Below are 16,604 nucleotides of genomic sequence, written 5' to 3' on the forward strand. Positions count from 1 at the left end.
TTTATATTTAAGTAGCATAATCATCAATATGCCATTTGCGTATTTCGAAAAAAGAAATGATCTTTGGTATATTTTTTTAAACCAACAATCATGGGGGATTTAGACTTGATTTTCAATTATAATAAATATTTCTCTCTCCACACTTTAAATGCCAAAAAAAGGAATTCTTTTAAACACATTCATTTGTATTCATCACTTCCCTAATACCATTACTTTAAAGAACATGTATCCAGATATCTATAGGGAAGACCTTAATCTTAATGTCTATTAAGAGATTCACCTAAGGGGCTTTGAACAAGTTGAGATGAAACTGATTGGATAAAAATGTGATTTTTGAGTGACTCAGTTTAATTGGTCTCCTTAAATTGGTTTTTGTGAACTTGTTGATACCTATTTAGAACAACACAACAAGAGCAGTTTCCCTATATATCTTTAAATCTAACTCCCTGGGAGAAAGGATAGAGAAAACAAGATAACAACTAACAGTTCCATACTAATGCTTTCCTCTTTGCAAAGCACTTTCACTGCCTCAGTCCATCTTTCCAGCAATTCAGGGAGGCAGAAGTATTGTGATGCCCTGACAAAGCGGTCAGAGAGGCATGAACAGAACCAGGACGAAACCCAAGTCTCCTGACTCCTGACCATCCTGTTTCAACTACATCCAGAAACACGAGGGCAACCCAGGGCTGTATTACAAGGGATTAGGAACATCTGCAATTTACCTTAAAACCAATCCTTGGAGCAGGCGTCCATGTAATCACAATGGTGGTTTCAGTCACCTCTGTGTTGTAAGGTGGGATGGAGCCCAGAGGCTGCACTGTGAAATGGAATCAAAGCATGTGTTCAAGACTTGGAATCACAGAGAATGCAGATAACAAATTTTATTTGTTTAATCTTTTGGCCGCACCTTGAGGCATGTGGGATCTTAGTTCCCCGACCAGGGATCGAACCCGCAACCCCTGCAGTGGAGGTGTGGAGTCTTAACCACTGGACCGCCAGGGAAGTCCCGATAACAAATATTTTTATCGAGAACCTCAGTTTTAGTCAGCTAATGGATCCAGAATGTGACATACGTGAAAATTTGGAGTAGGTCACTGCCTCTCAACCTTTCATGTGTCACACAAATCATCTGAGACCTGGCTAAAATGCAGGTTCTGATTCTGTAGGTCCACATGGGGCTAGGTAGTTTGCATTTCTGTTATGCCAGTGTTGTCAGTCTGGGAATCACATTTAAATAACAAGGAGCTGGATGACCACAGAGGACCCTTTCAACTCCTTGGATTCGAAATTTGTGTCTTTTCATCATGTTTGGGATTTGAGTTTGATGACAATAACTTTCCTTATATCATCAGTATAGAATCCCATATAAAATGTAAAACTGGTCACCACAAACTGATTATCACTCCGCTTCTTAATCATTATTTTGAGAACAATGGTTAAATTATAGATGATTATCTAAAAATAGCTATATGCTGAATCACTCCATAATGATGGCCAATTATTTTTGGTTGCAGAAAGAGATGCCATGTGAAAGGTTAATGAAATCTGCCACCATGGATGCACTTATAAATTCTAAAGATACTTTCCTTAAATATGTGATTATTCACTCAGAATAATCACACTGCAGAAATTTAGTATTCTGTCACTGGAATTAGGAATTATAATAAAAGTTTATTTCGAATCTCCTAGCATCCTGACATCACTGCTATTTCTTAGTGAAAATAATACTTTAAAAAAACCAAGAGGGACTTCCCTGGTGGTGCAGTAGTTAAGAATCTGCCTGCCAATGCAGGGCACACGGGTTGGACCCCTGGTCCGGGAAGATCCCACATGCCGCGGAGCAACTAAGCCCGTGTGCCACAACTACTGAGCCCGCGCGCCTAGAGCCCGTGTTCTGCAACAAGAGAAGCCACCACAGTGAGAAGCCCACACACTGCAACGAAGAGTAGTCCCTGATCGTTGTGACTAGAGAAAGCCCATGTGCAGCAATGAAGACCCAATGCAGCCAAAAATTAATTAATTAATTAATTAATTTAAAAAATTTAAAAAAATTTTTAAATTAAAAAAAAGAAAAAGAGGAAGAAAAAGAGTATGTGTACATAAAGCTGAAATAGACATTTTCAACAATCTTACAAATCTTTTCATAAATTTAGAATCTCTAAAATATAATTGGCAGAACAACTAAATCTTATAATAAGCATTTCGATAACTGGCTGCTATGGGAAAGGTGAGGTCTCAGAAGGCAAGACATTTGTGTCTGGTGAGTCAAATTCAGGGCTTTCAAGCGTGTGGATGGCCTTGATCACATGTTTAATGCCTTCATAATTCCTTCCTCTTTACATCTCAACAAAATTTTTGTGCCCACTGGGGACAAAACACTAGTAAACGCGTTTATACTAAATTATGAATGGCTGGTGAGACAAAGACTTATCCTCCAGACTTAGACAAATGAACATTAAGAGTCTTTAAGCCTATTCTGAGAAAGAGAAAAACAAATATCGTATGTTAACACATATATGTGGAATCTAGAAAAATGGTACAGATGACCCGGTTTGCAAGGCAGAAATAGAGACACAGACATAGAGAACAAACATGTGGACGCCAAGGCGGGAAAGAAGGGGGTGGGATGAATTGGGAGATTGGGATTGACATATACATGCTAATATGTATAAAATAGATAACTAATGAGAACCTGCTGTATGGCACAGAGAACTGTACTGCACTTCGCTGTAAAGTAGAAACTAACACAACATTGTAAAACAACTATACCCCCATATAAATAAATAAATAAATAAAACATTCCCCAAAAAAAAGTCTTTAAGTAGTACTCCGTTACTACTCAGCTCCAGTCATGGGAAAATTCAGGCCCAGCACTGCAATTCTTCCAGTGTTTTCCAATCTGGATTTTCATGTGCAATTTTTTAAAAAGTATTTTTAAAATACTGCTGTCTGAAAAAATAAAATACATGTGGGCATACTTTGTAATGGCTGCTCTACTTGCTGAACTGAAGTTTTCCTGGTTTGGAGAGATGATTCACGAGTATGTTATTATTTTGAGGGTATTCTCAGTGGAATTAGGATGGGTGACCTGTGATGCCTCCCCAGAGTCTCTGAAATCATACACCACTTGGCTGCCACTGACTTTGCCAAAATGCCATGGCCAGCCCTGGGTGACCATGTTAATGCCCACAAGAAACAATGCAGAGAGCAGTCAGCTTCTTTCACTGAACATCTGTGAAAGCCACAATTTTTTCACAAAAATATTCTCCTCAACTGTCTTGGGCTTTAAGACTGGGTGTTTTCTATTGCTTGAGCCAGCCAGCTAGAGCTTTCTCAAGCTTAAGATGATGCGCTCTGCCTGGGAAGACCATTACAGGAAACTCTCCAAACCACAAACCCACAAACTGATGGCAAACAAAGAATGTGACTGTAAGTATGAGCTATGGATTCTGGCAGGTCTTGTTAGGTGAAGGACAGCCTAGATGTTAAAAAAATAAAATTTGCCCGATTTCTAAAGGAGTAAGCTGATTTTCCCCAGAAACAGCTCCGCCACCCCCTGCCGTGTGCTCTTAACAATTTAACACAAGTTATAAAACCCAGAAAAGTTGTTCCCAGAATTCAGCTTGTTAACAGTAAAAAGCTACAGAAACTTAAAGCAATTTCAAAACTATGCAAGCCCTGCTGATGTTTACAGCCTCAGAGAGTACTTGAAGTTCAAACGAAGTTGTAGAACTCACTGCTTACAGAGGTTTATTTAAATCTAAGCTTGGTTGAGCTATTTTCACGATTATCTATTCAACAAATATTTTTTGAGGGAGGGAGAGGGATGGACTGGGAGTTTGGGGTGGGTAGATGCAAACTATGACATTTAGAATGGATAAACAACAAGGTCCTAATGTATAGCACAGGGAACTATACTCACTATCCTGTGATAAACCATAATGGAAAAAAAAATTTTTTTAAAGTATACTATGTGCAAGGCACGACGCTGACCTGTATCTAATAAAAGTAGTTCTATCAGTTAACTCAAATAAAATTATATTTTTCAATAAATGTATTGTGCAGACAATAAAATAACATGTCCAATATATCAAAGTCTCCAAAAGTACTTGAAATAGTCAATATTGCCCCACCCACTCCATTTAATTATTTTTAGTATCATTAAAAATGCTTTTTCTTAGAGAGATGCAAATCAAACCTACAATGAGGCACCACCTCACACCAGTCAGAATGGCCATCATTAAAAAGTCTACAGATGATAAATGCTGGAGAGAGTGTGAAGAAAAGAGAACCCTCTTACACTGTTGGTGGGAATGTAAATTGGTGCAGTCACTATGGAGAACAGTATGGAGGTTCCTCAAAAAACTAAAAATAGAATTGCCATATGATCCAGCAATCCCACTCCTGGGCGTATACCCAGACAAAACTATAACTCTAAAAGATACATGCACCCCTATGTTCATAGCAACACTATTTACAACAGCCAAGACATGGAAACAACCTAAATGTCAACAGACAGATGAATGGTTAAAGAAGATGTGGTATATATACACAATGGAATACTACTCAGCCATAGAAAAGAATGAAATAATGCCATTTGCAGCAGCATGGATGGACGTAAAGATTTTCATACTAAGTGAAGTAAGTCAGAAGGAGAAAGACAAATACCACATGATATCACTTATATGTGGAATCTAAAATATGACACAAATGAACATATCTATGAAACAAAAACAGACTCACAAATATAGAGAACAAACTTGTGGTTGCCAAGGGGGAGGGGAGGTAAGAGAGGGAAGAATTGGGAGTCTGGGATTAGCAGATGCAAACTAGCATATATAGGATGGATAAACAACAAGGTCCTGCTGTATAGCTCAGGGAACTATATTCAATATCCTGTGATAAACCATAATGGAAAAGAATATGAAAAAGAATATATATATGTATGACTGAATCACTTTGTTGTACAGCAGAAATTAACACAACATTGTAATTCAACTATAGTTCAATAAAATAATAAATAAATAAATAAAATGCTTTTTCTTTTATAGGCACTCTATCCAACAAAAGAAACTATGTAAAATATGTCTCGTTAAAAAGTTAAAAAGTAAAATAGATAATATACAGAAGTATACGTGGTCAGTAAAAGACTAAATCTACTGAAATTTCCATTCTAATGAAAAGAAGGTCATCTATGAGAAACAGACATTTACAAGAAATACAAAGATATTGATTTCATGTTAATAGATTTTAGAGTATCTTAGTAACATGTGACATAAAAAAGCAAAATTTAAAGGTTAACTTAGAGATAAAAACAGATTTTACTTGCCTATGATTAGCAGTTCCTTAAGAAAAAGCCTTTAGTAGCCAAACTTCATACACGAAATTTAAATGGAAACAAATTTTTAGTAAATTATGAATTCTTACAGGGATAATTTTATAGAGAATTTTCTTTGTGAAATAAATTCCATAGTAATGTAAAAACTAAACTTATATTCACTTTTTGAATGCTTTTTAACGTCTACTTTTCAAATTAGTCAAAGAGTAAGGTTTGTGGAGAGCTTTTAGGAAATTGCAAGCTAGTTCATAGTTGCAATACATGCTGAAAAAGTATTAAGTTAGGTCCTTCTGGAATTCAAAGTGAGTTCAAAATAAAAATTAATGCTTATCTAGAAATGATGGGTCTCATATTTCTTTGTAATGTAAATGAGTTGCATTTGATAGAAATCAGTTTATGAATACAGTCCTCTATTGTGATTTAGATATGTAAGAGATTTAAGGCCACTTCCTGTAAAGTGTTGAGCGAAAGACAGACAGGACCAAACATTACTGTCAGTATTTTTCCTTCTGTGGAATTTCAAGAGTAATTAAAAGAAAAAAAAAAGCTATTCTGTTCTGCAGAAGGTACTTTAATCTGCTGCAGTCAACACTTGTAAAGAAATCATTTCCTGGACTTCCCTGGTGGCACAGTGGTTAAAGAATCGGCCTGCCAATGCAGGAGACACAGGTTCAATCCCTGGTCCGGGAAGATCCCACATGCCGCGGAGCATCTAAGCCCGTGCGCCACAACTACTGAGCCTGCGCTCTAGAGCCCATGAGCCACAACTACTAAGCCCAGGTGCCACAACTACTGAAGCCCGCGTGCCTAGAGCCCATGCTCTGCAACAAGAGAAGCCACCGCAGTGAGAAGCCCACACACCACAACGAAGAGTAGTCCCCGCTCACCGCAACTAGAGAAAGCCCGCGTGCGGCAATGAAGACCCAATGCAGCCAAAAATAAAATAAAAAATAAATTTATATAAAAAAAAAAAAAAAAAAAAAGAAATCATTTCCTTAGCTTCTTGTCCTGTTGGTTTCTATTCAACTGGTAGATGTTTTTGTTCCACATTTACTGCTATCATTCAATACCCAAAGTATTTGGATGTAGACATAGGTGCTGATTTTTTTTCTTGCCTTAACTAGTATTTGGTAAATTCATTTAATACAGTAGCCTTCAATTTTCAAAGAACTGGGTGTTTTAAACAATGTTACTCAAAGTGCTGGTCCCAGAGAAAATAAGGATCTTGGCAACACATGTCAGGTAATGCACTGCTTCCTTCATTAAGAAAACCTTGCTCCAAAAAAGTATCCACTGAACTAAATGGTGTGCTCCATCATCTACATTCGGGCATAAGCTCCTTAGTCCATGCAACAAACAGTTCGCAGACCAGCAATGGGTCCATGGGTCACACGTTGAGTAGTACTGCTTTAAATCTTTTTTTTTAATCAAAAAAATTATTTAATCTTGTACAAAGTTTTTTAAGTTAACTTTTTTTTTTTTTTTTTGGCTGTGCCGAGCGGCTTTCAGGATCCCCAGGGATTGAACCTGGGCCCTGGGCAGTGAAAGAGCAGAGTCCTTCCTAACCACTGGACCGCCAGCGAATTCCTTAAGTTAACTTTTTAAAAAAATGGATGAAGGAGAGAGAATGTAAATATAGATAAGAACCTATGATATCACTAAGAAAAGACACTTAACCTTTGACTTACGAGTAGTGAAGACTCCAGTGGCTCTGGGGCTCTGCTGGCTGCCTTTCACGGCCACGAGGGTTGCAGAGTACTCAGAGCCCGGCTGCAGGTTCCTCAGTGGATACTGCGTGGCGGAGGGACCCACGTTGTACTGCTTGGGCTGGCCTCCACGGGTCAGGCCCACGGTCAGTCGGTACCCGGCTATCCGGGCACGAGGTGGAGTCCAGGTCACTATGACGGTGGTGTCAGTTTCATTGATAAACTGGAGGTTGGTGGGAGCATCCAATTCTAGAAAAAAAAAGATGAAACACGTCGAGAAATATTTGCACCTCAAAATTATCATACTGAAATCCTAAAGCTTGACTGAATTTTCTAAGTTCTTTCTTCTCCAGGTTGAAACTAAGATCAAAACCTTGGAAATATTTAGCCATGAAGAGATTGAGTGCTACAGAGAACTTTGCAAAAGCTCTGTGCCAGTCATGAGAAATTGCTCACTGTTTTTGCTTGACTTTGATCCTGTGGGAAGGCTAATTTTCCAGCATGACTTTCCCATCATCCTCAGAAATTACACTAACATTACAGAGATGGTATTTAAAAACAAAAACAAATGCTTGTGAAGCCACAATTTGCTCTGCTCTGAGCCAAACAGGTTAAGAAGAGAGAAATAAGCCCACGAAAATGAAGGCAAGAGGAAAGCTCCACACGGAACAAAAGTGATATTCTCTGCATTTATTCAATGACTAGTCCTTTGCTGGAGTAATAAAAGTTATTTTCACATGATTCAGATTAGACAATAATTATAACATATACTCAGAACCTCAGATTTATAGCAAGACCCTGGTGAGTTCGCACTATCAGAAAGAACCATAGAAATTGTGAGTTTTCTTCTTGAGTGTGTAACTGGCAGCCTCCCTACAATAATTAAAACACTTTTCAGAGGGAGGAAATGTTTAAGAGGTAGTCAAGTATAATCACTGAAAACATGGGCTTTGGAGTCAAAAAGACATAGGTCTGTGTGGTTCCAGCTCAATCATTTCCCAGCTTTGCGACTTTACAAGTTGCAGAATTTTGTATAAGCTTCAGTTTCTTCATGTATCCCCTAGGGATAATAATAAGACCTTCCTCATTAACTCAAAACGAGGATTAAATATGAGGATGAGGCTTGTAAAGAACTGGGCATATGACCTTGTGCCTAATACGCACTAAATGTTTTAGCAATTACTATTTGCAAATAATTCTACTATAAAAGGATAAAGATACTACATTTAAAGTTTGATCTAGGTATATTTAGTTACACAAAAATGGACTCAAATTTTCACTCCATTAGCAAGGAAAATTAGGTTAAGTTCTCCTCTCTTAGTGCCATTCCCCTGGTATGTGTATTTGGGAAATAGGTTACCATTTAGCCTCTACGGAGCTTGTCTAAGTTTTGTTTTCAAGTTTAATGTGCTTTATGTCCAGTATACATTCCCTGTCCCTTGAGTATTTTCCTGTTTCTAACTGTGAACCTACAAGTGATGGCATGCTGCCCACTCAGCACAGGTTGGAAGTGAGGGTGGAGGGTCTGGGCTGGAGGTAAAGGACCCCAAACGTACTGGTCGTCTGCTGTGCCGTCAGAGGCTTGCTCTCCCTCCCGTGGTTCACGGCGAAGACTTTGAAGTGATAGGTGACCCCAGGGGACAGCCCAGTGACTTCTGCAAATGTGTTCCTGCTGATGGGCAGCCTCTGCCCATGTTCCCCGGGCAGGTTGACGGGGATCACGTCCACTCGGTAACCGGTCACCGTGCTCTCGGGGGGCGTCCACATGATGGTGATCTTCACGTCCGTCACCTCCACGAACTGCAGGTCCCTGGGAGGGGGAACTTTATCTAACAGACAAGAGCCAACTGGTCATTTTCAATTCCTGCTGAGGATTGTTTTTAAAAAGCCAGTTTCCTGGGTTTTTAAGGTATAGGGCAATTCACAGAGCCTCTCATTCCAGAGCTAAGTTTTCTCTCTTAATCAGAGAATATGCTTTTTTGGGTTATATTTTTGTAGTTCAGTCATACTGCTTACATGTGACATTTAAAGCTTTTATGTAAAATATGTTGGTAAGCAGATGAGTTTCCAACATAAGAAGTATCTTATTGAGGGGTTTAAGATAAACGTACCAAAAAAAAAAACCCCCAAAGCAAACTCTTGCAACAACTGAAAAAAAATGTGGTGGTTTTTATTTTACTAAATCATTTTATAATACTTAAGAGCAACAGATGAACTGCCCGTTAAGTTTCTGGGGCAAAATATGAAGACTTTATGCTGTCAGTTTTTAATCAGGAAGGCCAATAGCCAGTTTTGATAAGTTACTTTAGAGTGAAGACATTTCTGCTAAATTTCATAAGTTTAAGGATATGCTAATCCATAAGACAACTTGCATATAGGAACTGTTGACAGAGACAAAGCAACCCTCCCACAGATGCAATTATTCTTTCATCTTACACGTCCGGTCGTCCCCAGCAGGCTCATGGAATGAACACAAGCCAAGGTTGGTTTTGTTCCTCCAGCAAAAGGGAGGTTAAAGATGTTACTTTCTTCAGCCTTAAGAAATAAGATACTACAGGAAGCGTCCTCAGGTTACCTGAACGTGGGACACCAGTGGTTTCTTGTTGGATGAAGACAGGAGTACTCTCTTGATTTTCTTCCACAGCGTAGATAGTGATGTTATACTGAACACCAGGCTGCAAGTCACTGAGAGTGACAGAGTTGGCAGTTTCAGGAAGGTTGAGTTCTGTGCTACTACCCTCTACTGATGGGGAATAGACGATTCTGTATCCTGCAGATTCAGGAGAAAAAAGTACGATACACTGTTTGATGAAACAGAGGTTTCAAAAGGTCCCCTTTCCTAACAGCCCTTAGCATCTTGCTGGATTAGTTCAGAATGAATGATTCTTTTTGACTCGTTCAATAGTACTACTTCTTATGAGGACTATTCAGTCCAAAGATAAAACAAGAACAGTCATGCAAAACTTTTTAATATTAAATATGATCCTTGAAGACCCGAGATCCTTAATAAATGTCTATTAGAGAAGTCAGAGGGTGAAAATATTCATGTTAAACCGATTTCTTCTCTTCGAGCCCTGGATGAAGGAAGCAATTAAGGAACCACTCTGAGCACAGAGTTATCTAGCACGTCTGTGTCTCTTAGGAACTTCAGAGACAGCTGAGTCACCTAATGAGCTAAGAAGGCAGCTCAGCTGCCTCTTTAAGAATAAGTCTTAGAGTGAGGTTTTCAGAAAAATTACCCCTCTTCTACCACAGGAATGCCTGGTGTAATAAGTCCATGAGCTGGCTTTAGAGGTTTATGTGTGTGATTGTGTGTGGGTGCGTTTTGTGTGTGAAGTAGGTCAATAAAACAGATTTAAGAGGAAATGATCCATAAGAAAGTAAGGCTGTAAGATAATATCTCACACACACACACACGCACACACACACACACACACACACATCTCCACCCTGGTCCAATAATTACATAGGAGATTTAAGTGATTTGCCTGCTCACAGATCAGAATCCTCTCCCTCACCGTTTATGGCATCAAGATTAACATGGGAGCCAAGAAGAGGCGGCTAAGCTGACCTGTGATGGGCGCCTGGGGTCTGCTCCAGCGAACGACAATCGAGGTGTCATCAACCTGGTCCACGGTAGGGTCAGGCGGGGCATCAGGTGCTAACAAAGAAAGGAAGAAATGAGAAAAACAGTCAGGAAATATTGCTCTAGGTCTGCTTCACAGGAAAAAAAGTCTTTTCACACCACACAGTACACGTGTACCTGTTGTCTGTGAGGTAGACAGGATCAAACTCTGTTCTCCTTCTTCGGATATCTGATAGACGTTCACAATGTATTTTCGGCCAGGAAGCAGGTCAGGGATGTTCACAGAAGTGGCTGTGCTGGGAAGATCTTTGAAATAAAAGGGAAAGGTTACTATCGGAGCGTACCAATCCCTCTAATGACTCCATAACCTATGAGAAGGATATTTTTAAAACTATGTATTCATGGTGGGGAGGGGGGTGGTGGTGAGGGAAAACTAGAAGGAAATGTGCTATGGATAGTCAATAATTATCAATGCACTATGAGATAATTTTTCTTTTTTTCCCCCTTTTCCCAAATATTTTCTCTAAGGATGTATAATTTTAATCCACCCCCAGATTTGTAAACATAGTCCTCTGTAGTTAGAAGTCCGCGTAGTGGTTACAGGTGGGGGATGATGGGGAGTGGGTAGGAGGGATGTTCTTTTTCTTGATCTGGGTCCTAGTCACACAGTGTGTTCACTTTATAAAAATTCACTGAGCTCTATGTTTATGATCTGTGTACTTTTCAGTATGTATATTTATTTCTCCACAATAAAGTTTTTAAAAGTCCCCTAAACATGAGAATCTGAAAAGCATGAATGAGGGTATTGTGCCTCTCCCAAAGCTAACATTTTCTCCACTGCAGTCCTCATGCTGGCAATTACTTCCAGGAAGAAAACACTTTTGTTTTGTGGGCCTGTGCCCAGGCTAACGCATAACACAGCTCCCATCAGGGACCGGGAAAGTGAGCACGGCTCAGGAAAAACCCAGCTCGGTTCTAAAAAGGATCAGTTGTTTTCCAGACTCACACTGGAGGGCCGTTTGTGCAGTCTGAGCTGTCAACTACTTCCGAACTTCCCAGGCCACCTGCGTGGGTGCCCCCAGCCCCACCCCAAGCAGGGTTTCCCAGCAGCTGGTCATCCACACGTTGAGCTCACCCAGGTACTGTGGTTCGTCTCCCTCTTCACTCAGCTCATACTCCACCCGGAATCCGGACACAGTGTCGGAAGCCGAGACCCAGGAGACCACAAAGCTGCTGGCTGTGATTTCAGTCACGGATTCGGAGGTGGCCACAACGGGAGAAAAGGGTGTTGTCTCTCCCGTCACGGTGTTGCCTAGAGTCATAGAAAGAGGGGAGAGAGCCTTCAGCCATTGAGGAAATTTACTAGCATCGTCTGTAGATGATCAGGTTTTAAAAAATGTGGGTGCCATCCATGGAATAATATGAATCGAGATGGAAGGCACTTCCTGCGGGGAGCCCAGCTCTGAGAAATGCGGGCACAGATGGGCTGGCGGCTGGGGTACGTACTGGTCACCACTGAGCTTGTGCTGGTGGTGGTGAAGTCGAAGCGTGTCATCTCTCTTTGGCCGTAGTGCTGGACGCTGATGAGCTGGCCCTCGTATACCACACCTGGCCTCAGGCCTTTGATGGTGTAGGAGTTTAAGTGGCCCGGAATGGTGGCTTCCTTCCAACGGTCTGGAGAATTTTTCTAAAAATTTAAGTTAAAAAAAAAAAAAAATCACACAAGTATTCACAAAGATGAATACTCAGAGATGATGTGGAGTATTCTTCAAAGAAGAATGAGGGGTCTATGCAGCTCCATTTTGGAGGAAAATCATGGAAAATTGGAATCGGAATAGAAACCTGTAGCAGAATTTGTTAACATTAATAATAATGATTATTAAACCTAATATTTACTGATAGCTTACTACGTGCCATGCTCTGTGCTGCTTTCCTTGCATACTCTCATTTGATCTTCATCTCCCCCATCCTCCAAGTTACTGGTATTATCACCCTGATTTTGTAGGTGAAGAAACAGAATTATGTGACAGGGCCAAGATTACACAGTGGGAGGTCCTGGGCACCTTCCTTTTTGCCAGATTAATTATTCAATTTAATATCAGCAACATAATATGTAGATCCCAAGTTTTGCCTTTCCCAACTTTTAAATTTCTATAATGAACAGAGATATATTCCTCTCTGCAGTGGGAAAAGGACATATATTCTATCTTTCACTTGGTGGGCTACAAACCAAGTTTCTTGCAGAGCAGTCAAAGACATAACATTCCTTCATGACTCAGTGCCTGGGACAATCACATACAAGGTTTAACTGCTCTGGTTTTATGACTCATTCTTGGATATGAACCACCCCTCAAAAGTGGTTAGCCAACTTTGGGCAAAAGAATGCAATCTGCAGAAGAATGCGATCTCAGTTTACTTAATCTTTGTCTCCAGTTTATACATTCACATCCTGTCCAACTTCATTAATACATCATGGCACAAAATTCTTTACATTAAAATGTGTAGAAAAGAAACATCCTTACTTCAAACAAGTTGAGATCCTTTCAAGTGTATATTCCAAACTAATATAAGTCAAAATACATTTTTAATACCCAGTGATTTAAAAAAATTATCCAATCAACCAGTTCCTCAATAATTCAAACACTCAAGTGTCCCTTTATATTTTTGAAATAAATGAAAGTGATCCTAGTACTCTTTAAATTTAAATACGTTGTGAAAAAATTATATTAGTCATTATAATTAGCTCAGATTTAACAATAAGCCTTTCATGCAATGCGAACTTTGTTGGTTTGCTATCAGAAGAAAATACTCAAGAATAAACTCTCAGGTGACAAACATTAAGGAAAAACCTGAAATTGTTAAAAATCTCAAAGAAATTAATAACCTCCACTCTTTGGAGACTTTCCAACTTAATATACTTTGTATACCTATGTGTATCCCTTATTACTGTGGTCTCACATAATACTTCAGAGTTAAGTTTAAAGTAAATAAAACTGGTGATGATAAGAAAAAATGAGAGACAATAAAGTGTTGGAGGGGAAATATATTGATTCCATCGATTAACATCATTAGACACACAGCTCTGCAAACAGCTACTCCATATACTGCAGACATTAACAAAAGAGGGTGAGAGAAGAAAAAGAATGATTTCAACAGCTTGAATTTTTCAAAAAGAATTTAATACAATTGCATGAGTTGGTCAAATGTTTTGTTTTGTTTTGCTTTTAGTTCCTAGAAACCAATAGCTGTGATTAAAAGTGGGCATTTTTCTCCTGTGTTTAAAATAGTGTTTCTCAAATTATGAGTCATGCATTTTGGAAAGATAGCAGGGTGGGTTTGAGAGGGTAAGAGAAACTAAAATTTAATAGACCACTATCCTCCTTAGTGTGATTTCTTCAATTTCTAGATGATTATTAGGAAATCACAAGGTCACTCATAAAATACACTAACTATCCCTCATCTGTACTTCCCTCTCATCATCTCTCTCCCTTCTATCAAAATAACTTCATAGGATAGAAAGTGAGGTTTAAGAAATGATGATGGAAATTCCCTGGCGGTCTATTGTTTAGGACTTGGCGCTTTCACTGCCATGTCCGGGGTTCAGTCCCTGGTCAGGGAACTACGATCCCGCAAGCTGTGTGGTGAAGCCAAAAAAAAAGAAAAAGAAAAAGAAAAGAAATGAACCAAAAAAGAAAGATATTAATTTAGCTTTTTTGTTGTTCAAATCATGGAAAATGATGCCAGTAATTTTTTTCCCCCTTTGATGGAGTTGCAAGAGATACGAAAACTTTAGATTCTCTTTCCATACTAGATAAGAGTAATTTTAAGCCTTATCATTTTGAAGTCTTCGCAAAGAAGATCTTTCTAACATGAAGAGTTAGTTGGTTTAAAATACCAAAAAAAGCTAAAGCAATATGTCAATTAGATTGACCACATATTGTTTGGTCACTAAACAAATACAATGTGAATATAGTTCATCAGATCTATTTGCTCAAAAGCTGGAAAACATTTTCAGAATGTTAATTTCAAGAGCCGCAATATCCAAGGTTTCCGAGTAGGATACTCACCGGTTTCCATCTGAGAATGTACTTGGAAATGTGAGATGGTTCTGGTGCATTCCATTGGATGGGGTGAGAGTTGGGCTGACTGGGGGTCTCAGTGATTATTACTTGGACAGGACCAGTTGAACCTGAAAATGAAAATGTGAGATTTAGTGATCTTGAGTATTCCCTCACTTCAGCTTAAAATTTAGTGCACATGGATGGCCATCATTAAAGACAGTTTTGCTTATCCGTAAATGGGAGCACAATAAAAATTATCTGAGATTAATTTTTTACACATTGACACTGGAAATCAATGAGACAAATCCTTTTTTTTTAATTGAAGTAGAGTTGATTTACAATGTTGTGTTAATTTCTGCTGTACAGCAGTTATACATATATATACATTCTTTTTTATATTCTTTTCCACTATGGTTTATCACAGGACATTGAATATAGTTCCCTGTGCTATACAGTAGGACCTTGTTGTTTATGCATTCTATATATAATAGTTTGCATCTGCTAACCCTAAACTTCCACTCCATCCCTCCCCCACTCCCCTTCCCCTTGGCAACCACAAGTCTGTTCTCTGAGACAAATCCTTTTTTAGCAGATAAATTATTGTCCTTCACGTGAGAAATGCATATAGAACTTGTTTATAAGCAAATAAAATGAGTTTTTAAAATGCCACTTAGTTTGCTTTCTTTTCCATTTTCAAAGAATTGTGAGAAAATTGTGGAACTACCCTAACACAAATAATGTAATACAGAATACAAACTTCATCTACTCATTATACTAAACTTCTTTGAAGGAAATTCTAGTTTGTGGAGCCTTTCATCAAGAACAAATCTACCAGCAAGAAGGAAAAAACATTCCAAAGGCCATATGACATGATGTAAAACAAACACATTTCTAAATGGGGTAGAATCTTAGACAAACAGACAAAGGTAATAATTAAAGACTCAGTTTTTATTTCTCATCCCATCAGTCTAAGCATCCTATCAGTTTGGAAAAAAGTTTTAGTTTTATTTTTATTCAGGAAGTTTACTCTAAAATCATTCCATTGATCGGTCAAATTATTAAGAGATCAGACATTTTTTCAAAAATATTTATCAACAAAATGACATTTTGTAGTATATACTAAATTCAGTATTTGCACATCTTAATGTGTATAACTATTACTAACAAAATTTAAAGCGTGGTTTGTTTCTTTTGTTTTTTAAAAAAAGGCAGGGCTTCCCTCGTGGCACAGTGGTTAAGAATCTGCCTGCCAATGCAGGAGACATGGGTTTGAGCCCTGGTCTGGGAAGATCCCACATGCCGCGGAGCAACTAAGCCCGCGTGCCACAACTACTGAAGCTCGCGCGCCTAGAGCCCATGCTCTGCAACAAAACAAGCCACCGCAATGAGAAGCCCGAGCACCGCAATGAAGAGTAGTCCTCGCTCGCCACAACTAGAAAAAGGCTGCGAGCAGCAACGAATACCCAACACAGGCAAAAATAAATAAATAAAACAAATAATTTTTTTTTAAAAAAGGCAAAATAAGAGAAATGGAATCAATTTCTTAATAGGGTAGACTCCATTTAGGATAATAATGAAATAGATGGAAAATTTACGCTTGCAGAACAGAACACTATCTTTTCCCTAAACACTGTTTTTTTTAATGATGTCAATCAATGTTCAACTTAGAAATAAAAATAGTTCCTTGTAATAACCTTTCCAAGAATTTCTAACTGCCACTCTGTCAAACAGAGCAAAACTTTGCATGTTTAATAAAGCAGTTCAACAGATTATAAACAGTTTTAAATTTTCTGTAAGGTCATAGAAAAAAATACTGATTTTCAAATTAATTATTATCTTTGCTATTAAGTTCTCTTTGAAAACAAAGTTTTTTCTAGCAGAACAAATATACAACTTGCGTACCTGGGTAGACT

General features: G+C 38.7%; 1 protein-coding gene across 1 annotated transcript in view; it reads right to left on the reverse strand.

The window, feature by feature from the left end:
- Positions 1-16,604, reverse strand: part of FN1 (fibronectin 1) — a 67,182-nt gene that overhangs the window by 31,292 nt on the left and 19,286 nt on the right. The window contains exons 13-21 of the mRNA XM_082464720.1: positions 14,698-14,819; positions 12,137-12,317; positions 11,766-11,942; positions 10,808-10,936; positions 10,616-10,705; positions 9,620-9,814; positions 8,601-8,873; positions 7,027-7,293; positions 704-817 (exon numbers count right to left, since the gene is read on the reverse strand). Coding sequence (XP_082320846.1) covers positions 704-817; positions 7,027-7,293; positions 8,601-8,873; positions 9,620-9,814; positions 10,616-10,705; positions 10,808-10,936; positions 11,766-11,942; positions 12,137-12,317; positions 14,698-14,819 — 1,548 coding nt within the window. The remainder of the gene's footprint in view (positions 1-703; positions 818-7,026; positions 7,294-8,600; positions 8,874-9,619; positions 9,815-10,615; positions 10,706-10,807; positions 10,937-11,765; positions 11,943-12,136; positions 12,318-14,697; positions 14,820-16,604) is intronic.

The sequence above is a fragment of the Balaenoptera physalus genome (assembly GCF_965194825.1).
Source record: "Balaenoptera physalus genome assembly, chromosome: 6".
In the NCBI taxonomy this organism is placed as follows: domain Eukaryota; kingdom Metazoa; phylum Chordata; class Mammalia; order Artiodactyla; family Balaenopteridae; genus Balaenoptera; species Balaenoptera physalus.